The sequence below is a fragment of the Myotis myotis genome, unplaced genomic scaffold, assembly GCF_014108235.1.
Source record: "Myotis myotis isolate mMyoMyo1 unplaced genomic scaffold, mMyoMyo1.p scaffold_m19_p_5, whole genome shotgun sequence".
NCBI lineage: Eukaryota > Metazoa > Chordata > Mammalia > Chiroptera > Vespertilionidae > Myotis > Myotis myotis.
This window is the reverse complement of record NW_023416357.1, coordinates 5902689-5928016: the sequence shown is the minus strand read 5'-3', so window position 1 is coordinate 5928016 and position 25328 is coordinate 5902689. Positions and strand designations below refer to the sequence as shown.

The 25328-nt window shown below is 47.1% G+C and overlaps 1 protein-coding gene across 2 annotated transcripts in view; it reads right to left on the bottom strand.

Annotated features, from left to right (window-relative positions):
* The window catches only part of SLC1A3 (solute carrier family 1 member 3), a 72740-nt gene extending 47855 nt beyond the window's left edge, over positions 1–24885 (bottom strand). The window contains exons 1-4 of one of the 2 annotated variants that reach the window (XM_036310104.1): positions 24739–24861; positions 24186–24271; positions 22889–23161; positions 3640–3777 (exon numbers count right to left, since the gene is read on the bottom strand). In XM_036310104.1, coding sequence (XP_036165997.1) covers positions 3640–3777; positions 22889–23069 — 319 coding nt within the window. In that variant the 5' untranslated portion in view covers positions 23070–23161; positions 24186–24271; positions 24739–24861. Of the gene's footprint in view, positions 1–3639; positions 3778–22888; positions 23162–24185; positions 24272–24738 lie in introns of both variants that reach the window. The other variant, XM_036310103.1, reaches the window with a different exon arrangement.
* Positions 24886–25328: the final 443 nt, after the last annotated feature.

The window sequence follows — 25328 nt, the reverse complement described above, 5'->3', positions numbered from 1 at the left end:
ACTAAGCCTGTCAAGCCCTTTCCTATTGGGAAGTACTTTCCATGAAAGGGTGACCTCTGAGTCCTTATTCTTGGGCTCCTGTCAGGAGCCGAAAAGACCAGCGAGGACACAAGGAGGCGAACCCCAGAGGATGGCGCGGAGGGATTTCCCAACGGCCGTTTGTTCTGTGGCCAGTGAACGTGGTGTTGAGTAGCTGATTTCATGTTAGTTAAGCTTTGACATGGAACTGTCAACAGTGGAATAAGGTGACATATGAGACTTAGAGTGACCCCATGGATGCACAAGCTAATCAGTGCATCTCTGCTTTATCTCAGACACTCAAGCCCCAAGGGTTACACTGGGTCTGCAGGCGAACCGTTGCCTGGCAGTGTTTTGTTCTGTTAGTTGTATGAACACAGACAACTCTAGAGCAGCGGTTCTCAAACTGTGGGTCGCGACCCCTTTGGCGGTCGAACGACCCTTCCGCAGGGGTCTCCTAAGACCATCCTGCATATCAGATATTTACATGACGATTCATCACAGGAGCAACATGACAGTTATGAAGTAGCAATGAAAATAATGTTATGGTTGGGTCAGAACATGAGGAACTGCATTTAAAGGGCCAGAAGGTCGAGAACCACTGCTCTAGAGGTTCTTAGAACATTCAGGATTTGGGATCCTTTTGAAAACCTAGAAGGTCGGGCCCTGTTGGCACCTGGAAACGATCGGCTGGAGCTGGTAATTTTCAGGTCCCAAGTCTCCTGGCCTCCCTCTGCCTACACTGCTCTGCAGGCCGGGCCCCTTGCTACTGATCATCGCACTGGTCCATGCCGCTTCTCCTGTCGAACAGAAACATTCCTCTGAATCCATGACCCCAGCGGAGTAGGAAACCGAACGGTGGCCGGAAATGGCAGTTTCCTAAGTGGAGGTCACTGGCGTGGCCGCTGGAGGCATTGGAGCCTGCTTTTCCCATTTAAAAGAGTGGACCCTGACTCTCTTCCCTCCTCAGCAACACGTTCCCTAGTGACATCGCCCAACACACCCGGGGACTCTCCAGGGGTGTGTAAATTGCAGAAATACCTCCTCCCTCTCCTTCTCGCCAGGTCATACCCCACTTTGGGGTGGAATCATTGCGCTTACAACTGAAGGAAACTCTCATCGAATCAATCAGGCATTCCAATGAATCCTAAGTATCTAAGTTACTGTGTTGCTTGGAAATGACTTATTTGAGACTGACACCTTAAGAGGATCTTTGGCAAACGAAATAATTATGGCCCTTGTCTTCACACAGGCCTGGAAAGAGAGCTGCCACTTCTTTCTTAATGGCCCAAGTGACAGCATCCCCAAAGTGCCATTAACTTATTTTTTAAAAAAATAAAATTTATTAGATCATAATGTTGTCTGAATTTACCACCTTTGTCAAAAAAGCCAACTCAATGGCTTCCAATGTAGTCTATAATTCCTCAATCAAAGTCAGCAATTTATGGACAGCTTCAGCATCTATAGTCGACCTTTCACTAGCCAGGCAAACTTCCTGAAATAATCTTAGTGAATGAGTCGTCTTCTCAAATTCTCTTGCTTTTCTATGTCCCTTTTGAATAACCTCCTCTGGGAAATGAGCAAGCCTTGCTGCATTAAAGCTTTTAGGACAAGCCCCCTTACTGAATTCATAAAGGAACGTAACAGCCTCTTGACTGGGATCTATTTATTACATTTTAAAAGTTCATTTCATATGGGTTGTTTGCAGCTTAGCATGCCTGTCTCTTTAACAACAGCATTATACAGATTGATGAATTCACTGAGGTTTACCCACAAATGTCCCTTTAACCATGCAAAAGGGATTGCATCATCATATTTTTTTCCCAGCACAATTACTCAATGAAGTCTCTTATTCCTTCCATAGATTTGACGTGGTAAGTATTAGAAAATATTAGGAAATGCCACTTCAAGTTAACCATCAGCTAGGATTGCTACCGAGGGGAACTAGCATTTCCTCAAATGCTTCCTAGTGAGGGCTTTCCCCTTATAGAGGGTAACATGGGGTGTTTAGCACAATTACCAGAAAGCAGAAACCTCGAAACACTGATCCCACCCTTGAAGAGAGAGGATAAAGGAATCAGGACGCCTCCGTTTGTGTCCAGGAAAACGGCAGGTACTCAATTCAGGTGCCAGCCAGTGGGATGGGGAGGAGGGACTCCCCGTCCGGAAAATACGATGGTGGAGGTGGGTTCTGTCCACTCATTGCTGCAAAGAGCTTGTTTCCCAGATAACAGCGGCACGTGGATAACAAAGTGAGGCTGTGCCCGCCTGTCAGCACCCATCTAGCCTCTGCGATAAGGCTGCAATGATTACCCCTGGTCAGCAGTGGGCCAGGCCAGTTTCAAAAACAAGCCTCCCAAGTCATCCTATCCTATGATCGTTTTATGGGCCATTCTCCCGCCAATGGGAGCTCCCTGTGCGTGCAACCACTTGTTGAAATACCTGGGCAAGTGGGCGCCAGCATCGATCTGCCAGGCGTTGAGGAAGAATCTGACATAGTTTCTGTCCATGTAATGGCCAAACCCCCCCAGGCATGACGTGGTTTGACTTGTGCTCCAGGACCTTTGAGCTGTCCTGTGAAGTTCCCATGACACAGATAGCTTGCAAGGAGAGTGTAAATGCCCTTGAGAACGCTCTGGGAGGGGAGAGATGCGCAGGGCCAGCTCACCTAGGTGGAGTGACTTGCCTAAGAGGGGACCGTGAGCCAAGGGTGGAAGCGAGAACAGGGTGAGTGATACCCGAGCTCTGGGCTTTAGCTCCTCGCCCAGAAACCATCCTGCTGGGCAGGGTCTATGGACACTCCGCCTCGAAGTCAGAGATGGGCGGTGGGGAAAGAGAAGAGTGGGCAGAAAGGAACAGCGACGCTTCCCTGTGGCGTCTTGGCTCCATTTGCGCTCAGCAACCACAGACACACGCGAGGCTAACCATTCCCACGCAGGAGTGCATGGCTGCCTCGCTGTCATGGGAAGAGGATGCTACCCTGTAGAGTGGCACTCGCTGGAAATCCAAGTGTCAGCTGACAAAATACCAGGATGGGGACCACTCTCTCACCCCGCCCCCCCACTTCTCCCACAAGCTAAAGGGTGACAGTGAGGGGACCACCGGAGAAGGAGAAGGCAGCGGAACTGTGCGGGTTCACCAGGCTGGCGGCCACGATGGTGAGCACGTGGTGAGCATTACCTCTTGACGGGACTCCCCAGAAGGCCCCCACTCACGTCCCGGTGGCTCTGAGAACAAGCATCCTGCATCAATAGCTAACAGGCTGTCCAACCAGATGCTCTCTGGTAGGATGAGAGGATGAGAAAACAGACCCGTTGTACGCTCTTGTCAACCTGTTGCCGTGGTCAGAGGGGCTGCCGGTGCCGTTTGTTTAGCAGGGCCCCTCCTCTGTGGGAGGCAGACCAGACTGCGTGCCTGTTTCCGTGTTTCCTCTTGTGATTGGTAGCATACCGGGTGCTATCACTCATGCATTCCCAAAGCACCTTTCCATCATGTTGAAGGAACTTTTTTTGTTTTGTTTTTTTTTTCTCCCCTAGAACAGAGCCTGCATCCAGCAGAACCCCAAAGAGCGTGTTTTCCTAAGCAACCCTGGGGCGCGCTTTCACGGCCCCGCCTCTGTACCTGTGACGAGACTGGAGATGATCAGCGGCAGCACCAGCATCTGCAGCATCCGCATGAGCAGCTCCCCGGGGAAGGAGAAGTACTTGACCTCCCGGTAGGTCATTCTGTACGGCCGGAGTGTGAATCCAAGGATTGTCCCTAAGGCGGGGGGAGAAGAGAAGAAGAAAAAAAAGGGAGTCTTTTTGAAACTGAAGTAACAGTCCTAGAAAACGGAATAAGGATTTGGCTGGTGATCACGCCTGTCGGGACAAGAGTAGCTTTATTTAAGCAACAAATATTTGTGCTCTTTTGAGAGCAAGGGCTGTGCCCAGCTTTTCAGTCGGTCTGGGAGGGGATGGCAGAACCCAGGGCTTCAGGTAGAAGTTCTGGAAAAGTTCTTTGTCTGACTTAAATGCGGTGGAATCCATTTGGACATGGCTCAGTACAGAGGTACAAAGATGGGGGCATAGCTAGGAGACAAATGATGTATCCCCGAACAAGGCAATATAACGAAGTCCCTTCGTACAGCAGATGTTTAGAACGGCTAGCATAATGGCCTATAGCGGGTGGCATAATTTTATTTTTTCCAAAAGAAACCAAACACCTCCTCCCGCTCACGCTGCTAACCCATTTGCATCATTCCTGTCCCCTCACACCACTCTTTCTACACGGTCTTGGCATCGCCTGGGCAACCGTATTGTACAGACTTGTTAGCTCCTGGCAAGAGAAGACGGCAAAGTGAGCGGAGACTTTTTTCTCAACCGTTTTCCCCTTAAACTTAGAGGAAATTAAGGGAAGGAGACGGCAATTTTCTCCTTAATTTTCGTTCCGCTCCTGAAACTTTAAAACATATGTTTAAAATAATAACTTTATGTGTAAATCCAATTGCCCATGCTACCTTTTGAAATATTTGGAAATTAACAAAGGTATTGAATAAATTTTACTATTTCTCCCTTCCCCTAATTCACGTTCTTTGCCCCAAAATTTTAATTACTCCATCATTGTAAATTTTTTTCTTTTGCCCAGCTATAACTAAAATGTGTCTTATAGAGATGTAGCTATTCATGTAAGCTACTGGTTAGGGGGTTGGGAGAGAATACGGGGTAGACACAAGCTTTTCCAAAGGATGCAAGCAGTCTTTCCAGGAAGCTGCACCATCCTAACTTCTTATGATATGGGGCACAAAGTTCATTTCAAGTGTCGCTGCAACTTCAATTTCAACTCTTGGGTCTCAGCAGCCACGAAGCATCTATTCTTTGATGACATACTCTGATACTCCAATTAGGAGTCTGTATCTATGTGACTAAAAAAAATCATCTGTTTCACTCAGTTTTCTGGGTCCTCGGGAAAACATTTATTGCTTTTTTTCTAGTGTAACAGTAATATATTCGAGAGAGAAACATTGATTTGGAAAATGTAGAAAAGTGTCAGCAAAAGTCTGGCCATATTGGTTCCACCACTGAAATAGCACATAGCTCGTGCTTTACTGAGCTCTCAGTATACGCCGGCATTGTGGGCTGTGCTTTACCTGTGTTAGAAAGTGTAGTTCTCACAAAACCCCCAGGAGGTAGGTGCCGCTTAACCACTAATTCACTGATGGAGAAATCTAATCACAGGGAACTTAAAACTCGTCCAGTTCCAACAGCTACTCAATCGCAAAGTCAAGTAGCCACTCAAGTGGCAGAGCTGGGAGTGAAGTCCAGGCAGTTTGGGCTCAGATCTCACATCCTTTTGACTTTTCTGTGTGTGTGTGTGTGTGTGTGCGTGTGCGTGTGTGTGTGTGTGCGTGTGTGTGCGTGTGCGTGTGCGTGTGTGTGTGTGTGTGTTTAATTGACTTGAGAGAGAGAGAGAGGAAGGGAAAGGGATAGAGAGAGAAACATCGATGAGAGAGAAACATCGATCAGCTGCCTCTTGCACATCTCCCACCGGGGATGTGCCCGCAACCCAGGTACATGCCCTTGACTGGAATCGAACCCGGTGACGCTCTATCCACTGAGCCAAACCGGTTTCGGCCTGTGTACATTTTTTATTAAGTGATTTCTTCAAGAGTTATAAACTTTCACTTCCCTTCCTCTCCTAATTTTAATACATCTTTAATTCAGTTTTGCTTCTTTGTTTGCTTTGTTTTAAGATATTGAACTTTTCATCTTCCTGAATTTGGTTTGGGGTAAGGCATTGACTTTGGAGTTTCAGTACAAGACTCTGGTTAAACCTGGGTCTTTCCTGCTTATTCATACCAAGACTTTATCTCCTAATAAGAAAGTAAATCAATAAAAATTTATTCTTTTTACTTTATTTCTAAGTCAAATGTAATTTCACTGGAATTCTGTTTTCTGGCCTTTATTTAAATGCATTAAAACTTTTGTCATTCAATTATAACAAAAAATATATACACAGTAAACACAGGAAACTTGTTTTGGTCATTTGGAATTTGAACATATCAAGCTAATAGAATTTTTCTATATCCTCCAAGTAACTATTTAAGACCAGGTTTGGGTTTACAAGGACATCTCTAAGCTGGCTGTTACTAGAAATGTCTCTATCATATACAACAATATTTTCAAGGGTCAGTAGGACCCATGCTAGTCCAGAAAATCTATTTAAGTTATAAGTTAGAAAAAATGGGTAGAATAGCTGCTTTACAAATGACACAGATTCTAGGAGCAAGGGACAAGTCAGTGTAGGTGGAGGAAGAGATTATTCTTTCTAAACACTAGGGGCACTTGATCCCAACCCCCAAGGTCCAATCTTTGCCAACACGGATGCTACTCCCCTCTCTACAACCACACCAGGGGCACGCTTCCCGCCCCTTTCTCTCCTGGGTGCTTCAAGTACCTTCTCTCCTCTTCCTCCATCAAACCCCACATTTACTCAGTGCAACTGGTTTTCGTCTAGGTGTTAGGAGGCAAAGCCAGCCAGCTCAGTGAATGGATTCTGGGCACCGCATGAATGATAAAGTCTCTTAACTCCCCAGTCTGCCAAATAAATATCTAACAGACAACAGCAAGACAGTCAAGGAGCCAACATCTCAAGAGGTGGTGAGATTTTTTCCTTCTGTCTTCTTCCAGTCAGCAAGCGGGTTTGCTTAGAAGTACAGTCCTGACATCAACAACTCTAGTCTGTCTCAGTTTCTTTACATTCTCCAATGCAAGAACCGCATTTTCTAAAAGCTCCTGTTTATAGTAGGGACACCAGAGGAGATATCACTTATTTATAAGGGCTAGTTTTAAATGAAATGCTTTGAAAACAGGAGTTGTTTAGACTAATAAAGATTGTTAATACTTTAAATCCGTTTTGTTCCTTACCACGCTTTGATCTGTTTACTATCTCTGGGTTTCCCAAGCGAGCCAGGTCTACTCTTAGGGGAGAGAACATGTTGCGGAAGGGGAAGATTTACTGAGCCCTTACTGTGTGTTAATGGTAGCATGATCCTCATCGCAGCTGTATGAAGTAGATATTATCATGTCTATTTTCAAGATGAATACACTAATTCATCTTACTAAAGGTTACAGAGCTAGGAAGTGAGGGATTCTAAACAAAGCCTTCTACTACCTATAACGCCTCTTCAACACAAACACAGCCTGGAAGCCTGAGTCTAGCTCTTGGGTGTTCAGCATCTCTAGCCTCTACACTGTGGGAACATTGGAGTGATAATCTTGGATCTGCTGGAGGTGTCCTGGGGGCACCCAGCACATCTTGAAACCCATTACAGGTCCTACACATGAGGACCTCAACATATGGCTATTTGTGCCATGTCACTGTTTAAAAGGGCTACACTAAATCCCCTTCTGTGGCATGATTTAACTTGTATGAAATTTATTAATGAAAATAGCCCACCTTTTCCCTCCACAGCACACATTTAAATTCTTGGAAAGCATCAGCAGCAAAGGTGGAAAGGATGTTACCTGCTTCAGGTTCCCGTGGGTAATGACAACAGCTAACAGTCCTCAGCACGTGCAAGACGCCAGGTCCTCACAAGGACACTGCCTCACAGATCAGTGGAGGCCAGGACAACTAGTAGAGGAAGGACCAGAGTCACTGAGAGGCCAGATAAACTGCTGGAACCTCCCAGAGGGTACAGGTTGGGGGGGTGGTCCATGTAGAGAGGGGTCAGCCGGCTTCCCCAAGGCCAGGTGAGTGCCCAGGGAGTCTTCACACCCACTTATCCCACTCCAGGCCCCAGACTCCTACTCACTATGGTCATGCTACTAACTTGAAGGGCCCAAGTGAGTACACGATATAATGATTGGGTTTTTGTTCTATTTTGAATTAGGTTAACTCATTGTAGAGCTTAAGCTGGGAAAAGGTTTTGTTGATCTTACTTAATGAAGTCAACACCTAGCATTTTTCAATTCAAACAAAATACCAATCTCAAACAAGATACCTTTTCCTTGCCTGGCTGGCGTGGCTCAGTGGTTGAGCATTGACCTATGAATCAGGAGGTCACGGTTTAATTCCTGGTTAGGGCACATGCCCATGTTGTGGGCTTGTTCCCCAGTGTGGGGCACGGAAGAGGCAGCCGATCAATGATTCTCTCTCATCATTGATGTTTCTATCTCTCTCTCCCTCTCCCTACCTGTCTGAAATCAATAAAAATACACATTTTTTAAAAAAAACCTTTTTCTTCGGCTTTCTGCTCCCACCGCAGCATTAGGGTGAAGTCGGTGTGATGAGGTTGGCTGGCTAGCAGCATCCAATCAAGAGAAAATGCTCTGAATGCGAATCTGCTTTTTTGGGTGAGCACTTCAGGTTTCTGATCACATTCTATCCCAGGAACAAAAAGCTCTCCCTGAAACACGTTCTCACAGCCTGATGCTCAGGCTTCTCAGCGTCCCCCCTCCACCTTCTTATCAATTCAAGGGGCAGGGCGGGAGGCCTGCTTCCGGGGGAAAGCAGCTCATGGCCCCTGCAGGGCGGAGCCCCATTAGTGGGCACTTAGGCGCAGCACATTGATTGAAGTTCCCAGAGCCAATAAAGCCCTTTGCGGCCATCCGACCTTTAGTGCAAAAGAACGGATGCTTATTATTGACTACTCTGCAGAAATAACAGTAATAATCAGAACGCCTTCCCAACAGGATTGGTGAGAGCTGAAGCAAACTCTGCTAAGTTCCCACCTTGGTGTCATTACGCAACACACAGATGTCACAAGCAATGTCCAGGCTGCTCACTCTCCGTCAACAGTCTCCTCTCATGCCTGTTTGCACATTTTAACAAGATTTCTAGAATCTAGGAAATAACTGGGCCGCTTCAGGTGACCAAAACAAACTCTGCTGGTTGAATGCTGCGAAAAAAGATGCCTTTTTTTTAAGTACTTTCTCTCTCCTACTGTGGAAAGCTCAAGAAGAGAGTCCATCAGGGGTCTCCTGTTTCCCCTGGGGAGTCTACACAACAAACACTTCTTTGGGAGATTAAATGTCACTCTGCTTTCTAAATAAGACACAATGTGCACACTGGAGCCCCAGAGAGAGGACATTGTGGGTCTGAAAGCCACACACACAAGTTAAAAGCCAAAGACCTATTTTAAGAATTTGGTCCATATTTAATCTGAAAAACAAAAACAAACAAACAAAAAATACACTGAAAATATTAGAAAGCCAGAAAATATTTAAGAGTTAAAAAATGAGGGCAGTTTGAAGTAAAATTTGGAGCAAATCACCCAGTTTATCTTTTGGTAAACGCTGGAGTTTGAAATAGTGAAATATTAGTAAAGTTTCTACCTCATCTCCAAACTGGGTCATGAACAGATTGGCAGACCAGTGCCTTCTAGAGTAATTATTCAGAATGCAAAATTCTCCAGAAAACGAGAGGGTGCCCCCAGACTGCTCAGATGCCAGCAGAGAATCTAAAAGTAACATGACATTGACCTTGAGAGGCCTCACGTTCCGAGGCTGGCCATAAGAAAACCACCAAACGCCCACCTGAGATGGGCCCACTCTCTCTGCCAGCCTTACACCGCCCACCAGTCAACGGGCATCCAAACTCTGACTCAGCAAAACTTGGCCTATTGATCTTTAGCCAGAAAAGGGGCCATGCTGTCCACTAGTATGCAAGACAGCTCAAGGAAATTAAAGTATCAAACATTTTTGTGGATAGTGGATCACTGGTTCACATAACAAAATACTACTATTTCTCAGGTAGGAATTTTTTTTTTTTCCATTTTTGTAACAACAAAACAAACCTAGCACTACTCTGTCTCAAGATTACAACTATCATAAAATGCAATGTATTAGACACGCTGTCTGATGTAGCAAAATCACCAGAGTGACACCCATCACCTTTGCCATATTCTCTTGGTTAGAAGCAAGGTCACAGGTCCCACTTACTCTGACAGGTGAGCTGCACGGAGTGGTTAGGGGTCTGTGTAACCTGCAAAATCTCTACGCCTATTCACCAAGCTACTCCTCCTGTGATGTAGACAAACTCATAGAGAAGATGCTTTCAAGATGTTCTGTGAATGAGTGATGTTGGGATTTTAGCTCCAGCCCTGCCTTTACCTCTCATGTGATCTTCTGTATGCCTCAGATCCCCTCCTCCCCAATTTATAAACAAAGAAGGGTTTAAACATCACCCTCTTTTTAGCCTGGACTACTGTGGTACCTTCTAACTGGTTTTCCTGCTTCCACTTTGGATCCCCACAGTCTATTCCCAGCATAACACCCAGGGGGACCCTTTAAGACCTCCTCTCTGCTCCCTCCACTGGCTCCCCATCCCCTGGGAGTGAAAGCCTAGGCCATGCAATGTCTGTGCCTGGCCTGCCTCCCTAGCCCCACTACGCTCAGATCTCATCTCCTTCTCCCTTCACCTCTGTTTCAACGTCTGCCTCCTTGTTCACACGATCCCACTTTATGGCCTTTGTACTAGCTCTTCTCTAAGCCTAGAACTCTTCCCAGATAGTCACAGGCTTTACTCATTTAAGATTTAGTTCCAATGTCATCTTTCTTCAAAAGGTCTGCCCTGAACTTTCTTTTCCCTTATCTCGCTTTATTTCTTTCAGTCGTTATCACCTTCCAAAACACAATATAATTTTCTAATTTATTATGCTTATTGTTTGTTATTATCTGTCTGCTGAAATATAAACTCCATGAGAACAGAGATTTTCTTTGTTTATTATTTTTCAGTTTTGTTCACTGTATATTAAGCCCTCACAACAGTTCCTGGCACGGTAGGTGCTCAATTTTTTGTTGAATGAATGAACACTCAGGATGACTGTTGCTGTTCAGATGACCAGTATTCATGAGCGCCTGGCCCCCAGCTGGTGCTGAACAGTGTCCCGGATGGAGGAATCATTGTGTTACACAGTAAGTCTTATTCCCCACTGCCCTCGTGAGCATAGCAGCCTACTCGCAGGAACAACCCTCTTCCAAACTGTCATTCCTCTCTCATGATCTGTGACACTGGTTCTTGACTGAACTATGACGACTCATGCTTATATTTCTAGATTCACAAACGAGGAGTGATAGGTCCTGGTCCCTCAATCTCTCACAGGCAGTTTTTGTTTGTTTGTTTGTTTGTTTGTTTTTGAAAATGAAGGCCAGCAGGTGTGAAAGATCATGGACTGAGAGTCACAGAGGAGGTTTCTGGACCTGATACTGCCAGTAAATTATGCCAGTAAATACTTTACTTAAGTGATTTAACCTTCATATCTAACCTACAGGATTTAATATCATCATCTTGCAGATGAGGAGACTGGGGCCTAGGAAGAATAAGCCATTTGTCCAAGGATACGTGGCTACTGAGTGATGCTGGCAGAATGAGGGCTCAAACCTTGATCTGCCTGTTTCCACAGCCCAATATATTCAAATCACATAATCTTCTGGAGCCTCTTTTGTTTTTTTATCTGAAAAATGGGAAGGATCGATAGGAATAGGCAGTATCTAAGATCTTCTTGAAATTTATATTCTCAGCTAAATATTCTGAGTTTAAAGGAACCAAAGAACCATGTATACCAAAAAAGCATTATAAAGCTTAGCTGCATTATATGAGTTCATCTTGTTTCTTCTAATGAATGCTATGTCAATTTTGTCATTACAGTAATTATGACAGGTATGCAATAAATCATTATTTGAGGGATCGAATAAAAGTGTCTGTTTCAGAACTCTGCTAGACTGTAGCCCACTTTGGAGACGGCATAAGCCTGTCTCCTATCAGCCTGATGAACCCGGTGGACATGAAGCTCCATTGGATTTTTTTCACAAAGAGGCCAAGGGCATCTTAACGAATTTACCTGCAAAAGGAGTCTGCTGGCCCCTGGTTTTTTGTTTCAGCCCAAACTTCCAGGCATTTCCTGAGAAGCCACCGTTTGAGGTAACATTTCAACCAAGCCCCCACCAACATGCAGTTCCCACACCCTTCAGAGATTTGGCCCTGGCGTGACTCATTCTTTTGTCCTCGGGTGTTTCCTGTGGCTGGTGGTGGGAAATACCTATGACAGCCTGTCCCATCCGTGGTCCCCTGAGGAACCGGCCCCAAGACTGATGGCCAAGGGGGCGCAGGTGCAGGCTCAAGTCCACACGGGCGACCTGAGAGACAAGTGCACTCGAGGGTCCCTGGAGTCGGAAAGGCCTGGTGCTGTCTTCCTAACATGGCCCTACATAGGCTATGCAGAATGGAAATTTAATTTACTAATAACCCTGCTTGTCTTTAAAGGCCCAAGCCATTGTCATTTAAAAATATCTTCTAGCCTGGCCAGCGTGGCTCAGTGGCAGAAAGAAAATCCTTGGAACCCATTATCTTCCTTTCCGGTCAAAAATATTGTTCCAAGGGGTAGAAACTGGAAATGGGAGATATGTAAAGTTTCCAAGTTGCCCTGTACTTTTGGCTAGTGTGCCATGGGCTTGCCAGCCCGCACACGGCAAAGCACACTCATCCTTACCCCTGCAGCAGCAACCGTGGGCCAAACTGCTTTCTAAATCCCACCATCTGGGGGAGTAAATTGCAACCTCTATGGGGTATAAATTAGTAATATTTATCAAAACCCCCAATGTGTATGCCCTCAGTCTCAGCAATTTCATTTCTAGGGATGTGGCTCATAGTCACCTGGGTGAGATTACTATGATACAAAATTATTCACTACACCATTAAAAAGATCGTGTCTAGAATCTGGAACCAACCTAAGAGTCCATCCACTGGGAACTGTTTAAACAACATGGTGCACCCCTACAATGCAGCCCCAGGGCAGAACAGGAGGTGTTTTCTGTGTTAACAAGGAATAAGAGCCAAGAAACAGTGCAAAGTGAAAAAAGCAGGTGTGAAGTGGGCTGTGTACACCACGCTACCATTTGTATACAAAAGGCAAAAAAAAAAGTGTGCATTTTTATGCTCATAAAAGAATGCTAAAGGCACAGAAACTGATAAGAGGGTACACTGAACACCTGGGGACATGGGTGGTGGAATACTCCCACTCTTTCATTCTATACTGTTTTGTACCTTTTGATTTGGGGCAGTATACATTTATGCATTTCACAGGTAACATAACGAAAGAAATAAGCAAAAAGAAATGGCCCACAATTTTTTTAAAAATCTGAAGTGTCTTCTACATTTTTTCTCTTAGATGCTCTGATCGTCCTAAAGCGTCGCTTTGGGTCTGGGTTGGCTGCTCCTCGACGCTGCTTGAATTTGCTTCCACAGGGAGTTTACTTAATTGGGGCCACGCCGAGGAAAGCCGCCGGTGCTCAGATCTGTGGTGTGTGGATCACTTTCTGACCAAACAGCTTCTTTTTCTGGAGACCAGGAAGTGACTGTAAAAAAAACTTTGAACTCAATCGTTATAGATAGGCTCATGGGCGGTTAGCCGTTGGAGTTGCAAGGGTACCAGGGCTGAAACTCACATGGCAAGCCACGCGGCAGAGGTGACACGCTGGCTCATCATCCATCATGTTGTGCAAAGCACCGCAACGCCGGAACTTACAAAGCCCTGGGAAGTTTATTGACTCTCAGCTTTGTTTACACGACTACTTCATTTGCCTTAAAAAAGCAAATCTCAGAGCACAAAAATAAATAAATCGATACAGACAGCTTGGGCCAGAAGCAGAATCTTAAAGGACTCGTCATTTCCTTCTTGATGCCTTCACCTTCACTTTCAGCAACAAGCTAAAGACACCAGCAAGCATATATATATCCCTGGGGTTTTGCCTTCCTCACTTTAAAGATGGAATTTCGAGTGATGCTAAAAGCAGGGGCCATCTTTTTGGGGTGAGAAGGGCAGCAACTGTCCATTGCTACTCTCATTAGGGATAAATGAGCTTCATCTTACAAGATTCCGAACACAAAGTCGCTCACTAACAGCCCACTGCCTTCCCCTGGGAGGCAGCAGGCTGCGGCCTGGCATCATTGCTGGAGAACCGGAGAAGTCTCTTCGGGGACAGGAAGAATGGAGTTGCCCTCTCTGGAGACAGAAACTCAGCCTTGAAATTCAAAACTCAAGTGTGCCTTTCAGCTCGCAGCTCCTCAATTTACCTACGAATCTTTGATATGATGCCCAGTGAGAAAAAGGAGTGCCCGTCCCCACCTTATCTTAATCCATCCAGGGTGCACCTTCCTTTATCTAGTTCTGGCGCTTTGTTCTTCTTCTCCGTTTGGTTTCAAAGCCACTGGAGTGCACCTCTTGATGGGACATCGTGGTGGGGAAGAGTCTTGGTCTCCCTAGGGCAGTGGTCGGCAAACCGCGGCTCTCGAGCCACATGCGGCTCTTTGGCCCCCTGAGTGTGGCTCTTCCACAAAATACCACGTGCAGGCGCGCACGTACAGTGCGAAGTTGACTTAAAACTTTGAGTAAAGTTTATTAAGTTAATTTTAGGGAACGCTGTGGAGTGAAAGAAGATGCAGTGTCGAGGATTGAGAAAGGTATGTTGAGATGGTTTGGACATATAGAGAGGATGAGCGAAAGGAGATAGGCGACACAAGTATACAAGACGAGTGTGGATGGGAGAGTTGGAAGGGGTCGACCTCAGCGAACGTACCTCAATCAGATTGAGGACGTTTTTAGCCAAGGCCCGCTTAGGAGTCCCCTAATTAAGTTAATAACAATGTACCTACCTATATAGTTTAAGTTTAAAGAATTTGGCTCTCAAAAGAAATTTCAATCGTTGTACCGTTGATATTTGGCTCTGTTGACTAATGAGTTTGCCGACCCCTGCCCTAGGGAATAAACTCTGGGCAATTTTGACAGCACCAGCGCTTGACATAAACTCATAATTTCTTTCCTGGGTGAGCGCAATGATGGAACTTTGTGTCCTGGAGTTCTTGGTGTGTTTCCTCATCTCACGGCAATGATACTGCTCACCGAGCTGCCAGGCCAAATGCTTGATGAATGACAGCATGTCCGTGTTGCATAAATACCGAGTGCCCGGCACCTGGAATGTACGGTTTGGAGACGGTGCTTACATTCCAGTCGCCGCTTCCAAACAGCTAGGCTCTTCCCCGGCCTGTTTACTCTGGAGCGCAAACAGGGGCCACGGCTTCCCTCTGATTTATGGGGGCCGGGCCGAGGGCGGGAGGCAGCCGTGGCCGCGCGGAGGTGTGCCTCACTTGTGTCCTCTGGCCTTGGCATCACACCCAGAGGTCCTCGGAAGTCAAGGCCAGACAAAGAGGCTGCTGGTTAGATTGGACAGGACGGATTGGGGGTGGTCAGTGTCGGAAGAAGGTCCTTCCAACTGCACAGTGTCCTGGACTAGAAAACACTTGTCGATCCATCCCACACGTTCTGCTGAAGAGGACGGCAAATCGGACTTTTGACGACAGAGTTCTGCAGTTGGAAGCCGACATTGGTGTAAATGCCTTCGCTGTTGAAAAGATAAAGAGGCCCAGAGATTTGCCTTAAATCGTAAGGTGAGTTAGTTGGTGGCAGAGCCGGGTCTGTCACCAGGACTGAAGGCTCTCGGTGCTTTCTCAGCCGCATCCGGACACGCGCAGGCACAGGTACCGATCAGCAGGGGGAGGGCTGGCCCGGGCGCACGGGGCTGTGCGCGGTGGGACAGGGCTGTGCCGGCCACGCCGCCGCAGGGGGCTGTTAGTGCTGCAGGCAGCTGCTCTGGGCACACCTGCCTATTTGACTACCTGCTCGAAGGAGAAACACATTTGAAATCGCCCGCTCAGTTTGCTCATTATCTGTATGAACAGGAAGAAAACAGCAAAATAAAATCCAGAGGGACTCTCGGACGCCACGCCTTCAACATAACCTTTACCAACCCTGCCAGAAACCAGCAACGTTTCTCCTAAAGTTCCCGCATCCCTTCTCCCGCCCTGCGGGAGGGGGCGGGGCAGTGAATGAGCAGGAGACACCAAAACTGGAGGAAAGGAGGCCAGGGAGGTGCCCTCTCCCCTGGCCCAGGTGGCAAGAACATGCGCTGTGGAGCAGGAAACATTTTCTCAGCAACTCCCCGTTGTCCTGAGAGGCGCCTGCTGTCCAGCACCCCCCCTCCCCTGAGCTGTCGCCCCCTCCCCTGAGCTGTCGGAGGTGAGGCCTGCAATCACTTTCTGCCTTGGCTCAGGAGGCGGGTAGGTGAGGGATTGAAAATGACGGTATCACTTACTAAGAGCCTTTCATCTCTGCCTCTCAGAGCCCTTTACAACTATTAAGTCTCTTCCTACAACCCTCTTGGCTCTCTTCTTAGCCAAGGAAACAGAAGCCACTTCTAGACCTAAACCAGGAGACCTTCCTGTCCCCTTCCTGCTCCCACTTCAACCCCCCCGCCCCCCGCCACCCCGTCCCTGGGTCTCCGTTCCCTGCAGACCAGCCTCATCAAATCAGTGTTCTCACTCGACGCCAGAGCAAAGACGGAAGCCCAGGACCAGGGCTCTCCAGTTTCTATGGACACTTTGCCTGCCCGGCGCTGAAGACAGTGTGTAAGGTCCCGTGGCTGTAAGTGGCGGCGCTGAGATACACATCTTGGCAGAGGTGTTAGAATTACTCTGTTTCCCACGAAGCAACAGGCGCGGTTCCAGAAGTGGGACATGAACCTAAGTGTCCGGAGCCCGTAGCTCTGATCCTCTCCGCCAGGCTGCACAGACTGCACCCCCCATAGGAGGCACCCCCCTACCATCACCCCCCCCCCCCGCCCCCCGCCAACGCTTTATGAGAAGGTGGGAGAGAGGCTGGGATCCACATGTGCCATGAGCACATGGCAGGGACTGCTCCCCCGACAGCTTTTCGGGGTTCTGCCCCTGCAGAAGCAGCAGAGGAACATCAGGCTCTAGGCCTTACACCCTATTCCTGTGTCACTTCTGCAGAACAGGGCATTGCAATCCCCGCTTCTCGGCTCTGAGGGCCTAACCCTTCCCTCCCAGCCCCTCAATCTCCCTCTCTCCCTTCCCATTCCCAGAGAGTGTTGAAGAAACCAGAAATCCGAACCCGGAATCCGTTCACTGGATTCCTGTTGTTCGAACTGTGTGGTGATGCCTTTTCCCCGTTAGGAGAGGGGATGTCGGCGTGGGTACCAGGCTGTGCTCACACCACTGACTCAAGGAGTTGGCCTGTTGGTCCCACCACCAGTCGCTTCGGTGCAGTCGCTGATGGCTAGCCAATCCCTGGGCCCGTGTGGCTGAACTGCCTGCCTCCCTAGATAGTTCATGTGTCGGAGAGACACAATTCCACAGTGGCACTGCGGGGAGATGATTGCTTTTAGTCATAAAGAAGGGCATGGAGTTCACACTGTTCTGTGAATAGACTCACTTACGGTAGTGTTTGCAGTAGGAGAACCCGATTCATGGATCCTTATTTATTTAACATTCAAAGACAGCTCCAGTCCTTGCTCCGGCTGGAGAGAGATGGTAAGAATACCTTCCAAATCTTTATGGGGAGCCTCTTGCACTGTGTCTCCACTGCTGTGGCATCCCACATCTCAAAGTCAACACGCCCCTACCTGATCGTATCATCACCCCCTCCCATGTCTTCCTCTATTCTATCTCTACTGACGGCACCATCACACCTCAGTCACCCCAGCCAGGAGTTGGACCATCGGCTTACGGTCCACCTTTCCTGTCAACACTCCCTGACAACCAATCACCAGGACTCAGGACGACCCTCGTCCAGAGGGCTCCATTCATCCTCTCCTCTCCCTCCTGCTCTTATGTCCATGCACACCCTTAGCTAATTGCTGCAATAAAACAATCGTGGACATTCCCTGAGGACAGCCACCAGCGCCCAGGACACCGTGGTGACTGAGTGTGAACGTGGAGCCAGAATGGTGGATTGGAATCCCAGTCAATATGCTTCAACTGTGGGATAAGAATCTGAGCTTCAGTTTTCTCATCTGTAAACGGAGATTACGAATACCTCCCTCCCTGGTATGCTGTGAGGACGAAATAAAGCTAACATACTAACAACACTCACAGCAGTGGCTGGCACACAGTGGCAGCGTGCAGTGCATATTATCCGAGCAATGGCAGGTGAGGAAACCGAGGTCGGAGCAGTAAAACTCCTCCTTCAGGATCACACACCTACTAAATAGCACTGCCGGCCCATGAATCCAGGTCGAAAGCAACATTCTTATTCTCTTCCGCATGGCACATCTGGGTTGTTAATAAGAAAGTGGAGCCTCTAGAGTGCTCTAGAACGGCATGCAAACTATGATCTCATTGAAAACATTTAGAGTTAATGACAAACTTCCCTAATATTACCTATGAACCTTGTCTATTCCTTTGTCATCTCATTTCATCCATCGCTCCTGCTAAACTACCTGACGGCAGACTCCCCATTGCATAGCAGCACAGGGCCAGCTATGCGGCACTTAATATTTGTTAAATTGCTGACTAGCATAGAGTCTTCTTATAAAAAAGAAACTTATTATTTAGCAGATAATAGTACTAGGAGATAATATATGAATGTGGTTAACATAGTCAAACTTTCAAAAAGTTACTTAGAGGAAAGTACTATTTCTTCCATCCCATTCCCCAGACACCCAGCTTCTATCTCAAGAGGCATCCATGGTGACTAGTTTATTATACATATACTAGAGGCCCGGTGCATGACATTTGTGCACGGGGGGGGGGGGGGGGCCCCTCAGCCCAGCCTGTGCCCTCTCCCAATCCAGGACCGCTTGGGGGATGTCCGCCCGCCAGCTTAGGCCCACTTCCTGCGGGCAGGCAGACATCCCCCATGGGATGTCTTGTGCTGCTGTGGAGGCGGGAGAGGCTCCGACCACCATCGCTGCACTTGCCAGCCATGAGCCTGGCCTCTGGCTGAGCGGCGCTCCCTCTGTGGGAGCGCACTGACCACCAGGGGACAGCTCCTGCATTGAGCGTCTGCCCCCTGGTGGTGTGTGTGTCATAGCGACCGGTCATTCTGCTGCTCAGTTGATTTGCACATTAGCCTTTTATTATATGGGATTCTTCAGCGATATTAGGGAATTGCATTGAATTTTAGTGCAATTTAAATTTCTTGCCAAAGATGCTTTATGCACATGTAAGCAGTACGTTTTCTTTTCTAAAAAGACACCAATTTCTCTCAAACCCACAAAAGGACAACCCAAACATAAACTCTGTGTGTGTGTGTGTGTGTGTATGCACGTGCGTGCGCACACATGTGCGCGCCAAGAGCAAAGGAAGGTGCTAGTTGTAAAACCACCATCCAATTCTATGCAATTCTATTTACAGATTCCCGGCCCCTCTGAGCTGAGCTTATGATCCATTTCTTTGGCCCGAGATTTCATTTTTATTGTGCCGTTCGTTCCGTGGACATGGAAAGAGTAGGCACTCTGTGACATGAACACGACACAGGACTTTCCATGTCTTTCAGCGAGATGTCTGAGGTTACTCTAACTTACTACAATTTGAAGCAAGAAAAGTGCTTCCTGGTGGGAGGAAGACAGGAATCACTGTTCCCAGCGTGGTTTTTGCCAGACAGAGGTCTGCAATGGCACTGGCAGGCACCTACCTAACACTTTAGCAATGAACTCTGAAAGGGACTGAGCACTTGGCGTTGCCTTCTCTCGGGTTGCTAGCCTGCTCCTTTTACATGGGCTGTGCCCCATGGCATGGCACACTCAGACTTGGACATCACTTAGAAATGACATCAGAAATGTCATTGCTTAGAAATGACATCACACCAGTGGGCCTATGCCTGTGCTTGCAGAGGAATTGGTGGGAAATATTCTCAACTCTCTGCTTTATTCTGAATAAAAAAGCCGCATGTCTCTACTCCTCCATAATATTTTCTAGTTTCCATTTCTACATACTAAAGGTACATTCATTTTATTTCTAAAAGACAAAACAAAACAGACTGAACAAACAAAAAACTACCTTAATATACAGGTTTTCTGTCTTCTTTATGTTTAAGTGATTAAAACATAAGAATTTGAAAACTAAGTAACGGCTATAGTTCTTCTCATCTCATCTTTGGGGAAAGCAGCTATTTTCTTCTTCCTCGCTAGTCTCTTCCCAGTTTGTTTCTATACAACAGCAAATAAATTAGAGAGCTGATGCTTACTTATTTTTTATTTTAAAATTTATTTTTGTTGTTTCAATATGACTTTAAGGGTTGATGTTTAGACGTGTTCTTTCCCTATTATTTCTTTTAGGGCTGATGTAGACGTGGTGCCCAGTGACAAGCTAAACGGAGCCTTTGTTTGCACGGGGCCGTCCACGGGAGATGCACCCAGAGATAACGGAAGGGCTCTTCCTTCTCTCCGAACTCTGCTTGCTACCAAGTTGTCTATTTGTGATTCCAAGTCTTTGGTGTAGACTCAGTGGTTGCTCTGACTGTCAATGAGCTCTTTTATGTGCTTCTTTGTTAGTGCCTTCTTCTTGTTACGTCTGCCTCCTCAGTTTCCATTCGAAAAGCCAACCACCAGGGCACCCTGCCAAGCTATCTCCGCCGGCTCAGCCAACTCACTGCAGTTCTCACCCATCTGAGGAGAGTCCTCCTTGGGCTCGGAAACGATCCCAGGGCTCACAGAGAAAATGGATTCCCTAATTCTGGCATTATCTTCTTCCTATTAGATACGTTATTTGTTTGTAATCGTGAACTTACTTCTCCATCAGTCTGCTTTCTATGCTCAGGTTTTATTACTTTACGTTCTTTAACTGAAACACTTCTGTCCTAGAAACTGAACTCTTCTGGTGTTTAGCGCATACCATTTGGAATAAGCGTTTCTGCATCTTTCCCAAACATACTCCTGCATCACTGAGCTCTATTATTATACATATAGGATTGCAAAATAAATGGGCGTTTGTTAAATGACTGAGAGGGATGTGGTTTAATGATTTGTAGGAGGTTTAGAAGTTTTCTGCCGAATCTAACTGACAGTGCTATATGAATGCATTGGCACTGCTTGCTTGGCCCCCACCACGTCAGCTACATTTCCCCGCCTGGCATCCCTAACAAGATGTCAGAAAGTCCACAGAGGAGAAGGTGGGCTGGCAGAGTGGCGAGGAGAACGGCCTCTGTAGGAGACAGCCTGAGTCTGACTTCCAGCTCTAGCATTTACTAGCTGCATGTTTTGGGTCAAGTGACTTGATGTCTCCTTGTTCAGTCTCCTCATCTATAAAATAAGGATCACAGTCCTCATCCCTACCCACTCACTTCAGAGGCTTGTTTAAGGAATAAGTAAGCTAATATATACAAAGCGCCTAGAAAGTAGGTGCAACGGTACTATATATAGCTGGTCTCTATTAGTCCGCAGCTATTGCTTGTCTTGACAACAACCGTAACTCAAAGCAAAAAACGAGGTGAGCATACAGCATTTTACATCAACTTCCAAGGCAGTGACACAGTGCTGGAATACTTCTTCCAGGAACACATTCGAAGCTGGGAGCCTACTGAAGAAAGCCATTACTTCCCTGCCTCAATCTGGACACTGTCTTTGAACATCTCTACAATGAACTAAAGTCATTAATCACCAACTATTACTCACAGGAGCCAACGATGCTGAAATGGAATATGTCTAAGGTCTTATGACAAACTACTCTTCCGCTGTATTTCTACTTATCTGCAATTTAAGAATCCAATATTGGGAGGGGAGGGGGAAGCTATAATTATATTTACATGCTACAAAATTTTCTTAGTTTTTATTGTCATTATCTCTTTATATTTGATGGGAGATCTTGGCAAACACCAAGGTAGAGATTGAAATTGTAAAAATTGCCCTTTTTATGTTGACACATTATTAGAAATTTAAGTTAAAGCATTAAAAACAATTTTTTTACAGCATGGCACTGACTAACGTGTTTATTAGCCAAAGGATTTCTATTTGGGGTCAGTCAAAAGCTACAACTAGGCAAGTAGTTTTCTCAGCTATATTTTAAAGTAGGATCAATGCTACCCATAAGTAAGAAACTACTATTTCAGATGCCAATACATCAAACAAGACAATAATGTTTTATTACTACAGATTGCTATCAACCATCCTAAATTTATAAGAGGCTGAAATGTTTCAAAAAGGTATAGCTGCTCTAACTGGTTTGGCTCCGTGGATAGAGCGTCAGCCTGCAGACTCAAGGGTCCCAGGTTCGATTCCAGTGAAGGGCATGTACCTTGGTTGCGGGCACATCCCCAGTAGGGGGGTGTGCTGGAGGCAGCTGATTGATGTTTCTCTCTCATCGATGTTTCTGACTCTCTATCCCTCTCCCTTCCTCTCTGTAGAAAATCAATAAAATATATATTTTTAAAAAATTTAAAAAAGAAAAAGAAAAAAGGTATAGCTATTTGCGGCCCACGCTTCAGGGCAATGAATGAAAGAGATCTGTGTTAACACTTCCCCCATTTACCCTTCCCAGTCACTTTATGAGAGAGTGCAAACACATTTAAAGATTTGGCCTTTACATCTAAAAGTTGGCTACTCAAATCAGCACCAGTTAGAATATAATTACTCTTAAGAGACGTGTATCTCATTTTGGGTGTACTAATTGTATAAATTAGTTTTAAGTGAAAGTGACATTGTATAATGATTACATTTTCGCCAAATCTAACAGGCTTGCCTTTCTTTTGTTTGTTAATCAAATGCTCAGGCCTGATGATTAAATGATTACTCGTTTGTCCTTCTATGAGTTGGGAAAACATTTGATTTACTTCCCTTTCCACACAATCAATCGATTTGCAGAATGCCTAATGCTGCTTCTCTCAGATTCCCATGCGTTTATTGCTCCAAACATGCCAAGGGACTGTCATTTACTGGGGAACTGCGGGGGTGGGGGGGGGGGGGATCTTCAAAGCCAGAAGAAAGCCTGGGCGATCATTCTGAATACCTACAATCAGTCCATCTGATAATATTCCCAGGCAGCCGGAGGCCCCTGAGAAACAAGAGCGAGTCTTCTCGGTTGTTATCAAATGACTTACCCACAATGACTGCGGTGACGGTGAGCAGCACAAAAGCATTCCGAAACAGGTAATTTTTAACATCCTCCTTGGTGATGTTCTGCACTTTCTTCTTGGCCAAGAGCGTGCGCTTCCGGACGCCTTGCTGGAACCTCTGCATCCTGCCGCCCGCCCTGGGCTCTTCTCCGTTGCTTTTGGTCATCCTTTACTTCTCTAGGAGGGTCTCTTCTCTGCCCCTCAATGTCTCGGAATCACCCCCAGAGAGCCAGGCCCCTTCGGTGTTTGAGAACACACCTAGAGCGAAGAGACAGGAGTTACATCTCCAGCGGGGAGAAGTCGGTGAGCTCCACACCAGGAGGAACTGGGGGCAAACTGCATGCTCTCAGTAGGAATCACCATGGAGGTACAATGAACGCCTCGACTGGGCATATCTGCCGGGCCACGTGTGGGAAATGTGCGTGCATTCAGAATACGTGAACAGAAACCTGTGTTCTACTTTTAGGAATCTGTCTTTCCCCCTCCATGGAGGCTACAAAAGGGTTGATCAGAGCTGGGATGACTGAACACTCTTACCCCCACCCTATTTCCCAGAACCTAGCTGAGAGCTTTGCACAATGTCTGCCCTCAATAAATGTCCAATTGAATTGAATGCACAGGAAACACTCAATAATTACTTGCTGGCTTATGTTGTAAGCGTGGTGAAGGCATAACCAGGTCAATCAAGTGAACTGAGGTATTGATATTTCACAGTTGGAGCTTCCTGCTATAAACAATGAAGCGAGTATTTTCTTCATTAAAAAAAGAATCATCAGAATATCAACTAGGACATATGGCCATGAAGAGAACACAAGTAGCCACAGGACTTGGCAACTACATTTGCCTATTTCACAAGGCAAGTGAATTTTTTTTTTTCTGTAAAATAAGAAGAGTCCTCCGGGCACCTCTATACACCACCTGAAGTCATAATTAACTTCCACTTTTCTTACAAAGAGGAGTGCAAAGCAGCATTTGTCTTTGTGGCAAACACACCGAGGTCTTCTGAGGAAGCTCTCCCAACTTCTAAGTATTTTAAATGTTAGGATTTCTAGAACAGAGGAGATGAATCCAATTTTCATTCCAAACGTTACAGCGTGTGGTTTCTAGTTTCTCTAAAGGGCTCCCAGGTTATTAAAATCGAAGTAAATCTTTGCAGAGGTGGAAATCGTTTTTGAAAAATCAAGGGATACCTCCTGCTGCTTTACAAGATTTCTAATCCCTAATCTTTACCACGTATCAAGCCAAGACAAAACAAAACAAAACAAAAAACCAACCAACCAACCGTGCCCGTGGACGTGTGTGTCTGGCAGCACCAGCAGCCTGCGTGTGCGACCGCGGGGGAGGTCACTGGCAAACCCTCGGGCGCTTCTGGCAAATCCCAGTGTGGAAAAAAAAAAAAAAAAAAAAAAAAAGACTTGCTTCACAGTGTTGACTTTTAAATACAACTACAGGGTGGCGTCAGCGATAGTAAGACCTACACGTTGTCTAAACACCTCCCAGCAGACGAACCGTGTAGGGAGGAGTGATGAAGAGGAGACGCCAAGACCAGATTTTTTTCCTCCTGATCTGATTGCCTCCACCAGCCAGTCACTGCTCAGCAGAGCCGCCCAGCCTGATCCCTTCCCAGATCCCCAGCCACAACCTGCCCCTCGTCCCCGCGAGGGACTAAACGCCAAATCCACGCAAGCCCCGGCACAGAGACACACCCCGCGCTCGTGACATTCAGTGACCAGCGTGGACTTGATCGCCCCAAATGGCTAGCGTTTCCCTCGCCACCCCTCCGCCGGGGAACGGAGGCATCCCGCCCGCAGGAGGAATCCCGGCGCCCGACTTACCTTTCCCGACTCTGCCGGGTGGGGGGGAGCCCGGCTGTGCCCGGGGAGCCCAGCAGGTCGGAGCGGAGGGGCGCGCGGGGAGCCGGCGGGCATGTGCTCCGGGACCGAGCGCCGCGCCTGCAACTTAAGGAAAGGGGCGGAGCCGGCGCGGGGCGGGGCGGGGCGGGGGACACCCGGCCGGGGCGGGAAGCCCGGGGTTCTGGAATACCGATGGCTCTGGGCGCCCCGGCAGCCGGCGGGCCGGCTTTGTTTTGCTCCCGAGACCCCTTTCTGGCGCGGCCGGTCCGCTTTCCTTGGAAATGCCAACGGGGGCAGGAAGGCCGGGAGGAGGCAGCGCGCCGCGCGCCGCGGGCTGGAGGTCTGGTCCGAGCGTTTCCAGGGAGCCTTTCCGAGGCTGCATTGAAAGATCTGGCTTTATTCTCGCAGGCTCCCTGTCCTTGGAGAAACGCGAGAGCGTGCTCTTTGGCCTGCTTGTACCGTGTTAGGAAAGAATCCCTCTCTTTAGAATTGGGGACATAACTGGCATTTCTTGGGAAGATCCTGGACGCAGCCTCGTGGGGGTGGGGGTGGGGTGGGAGGGATGCTTGCTA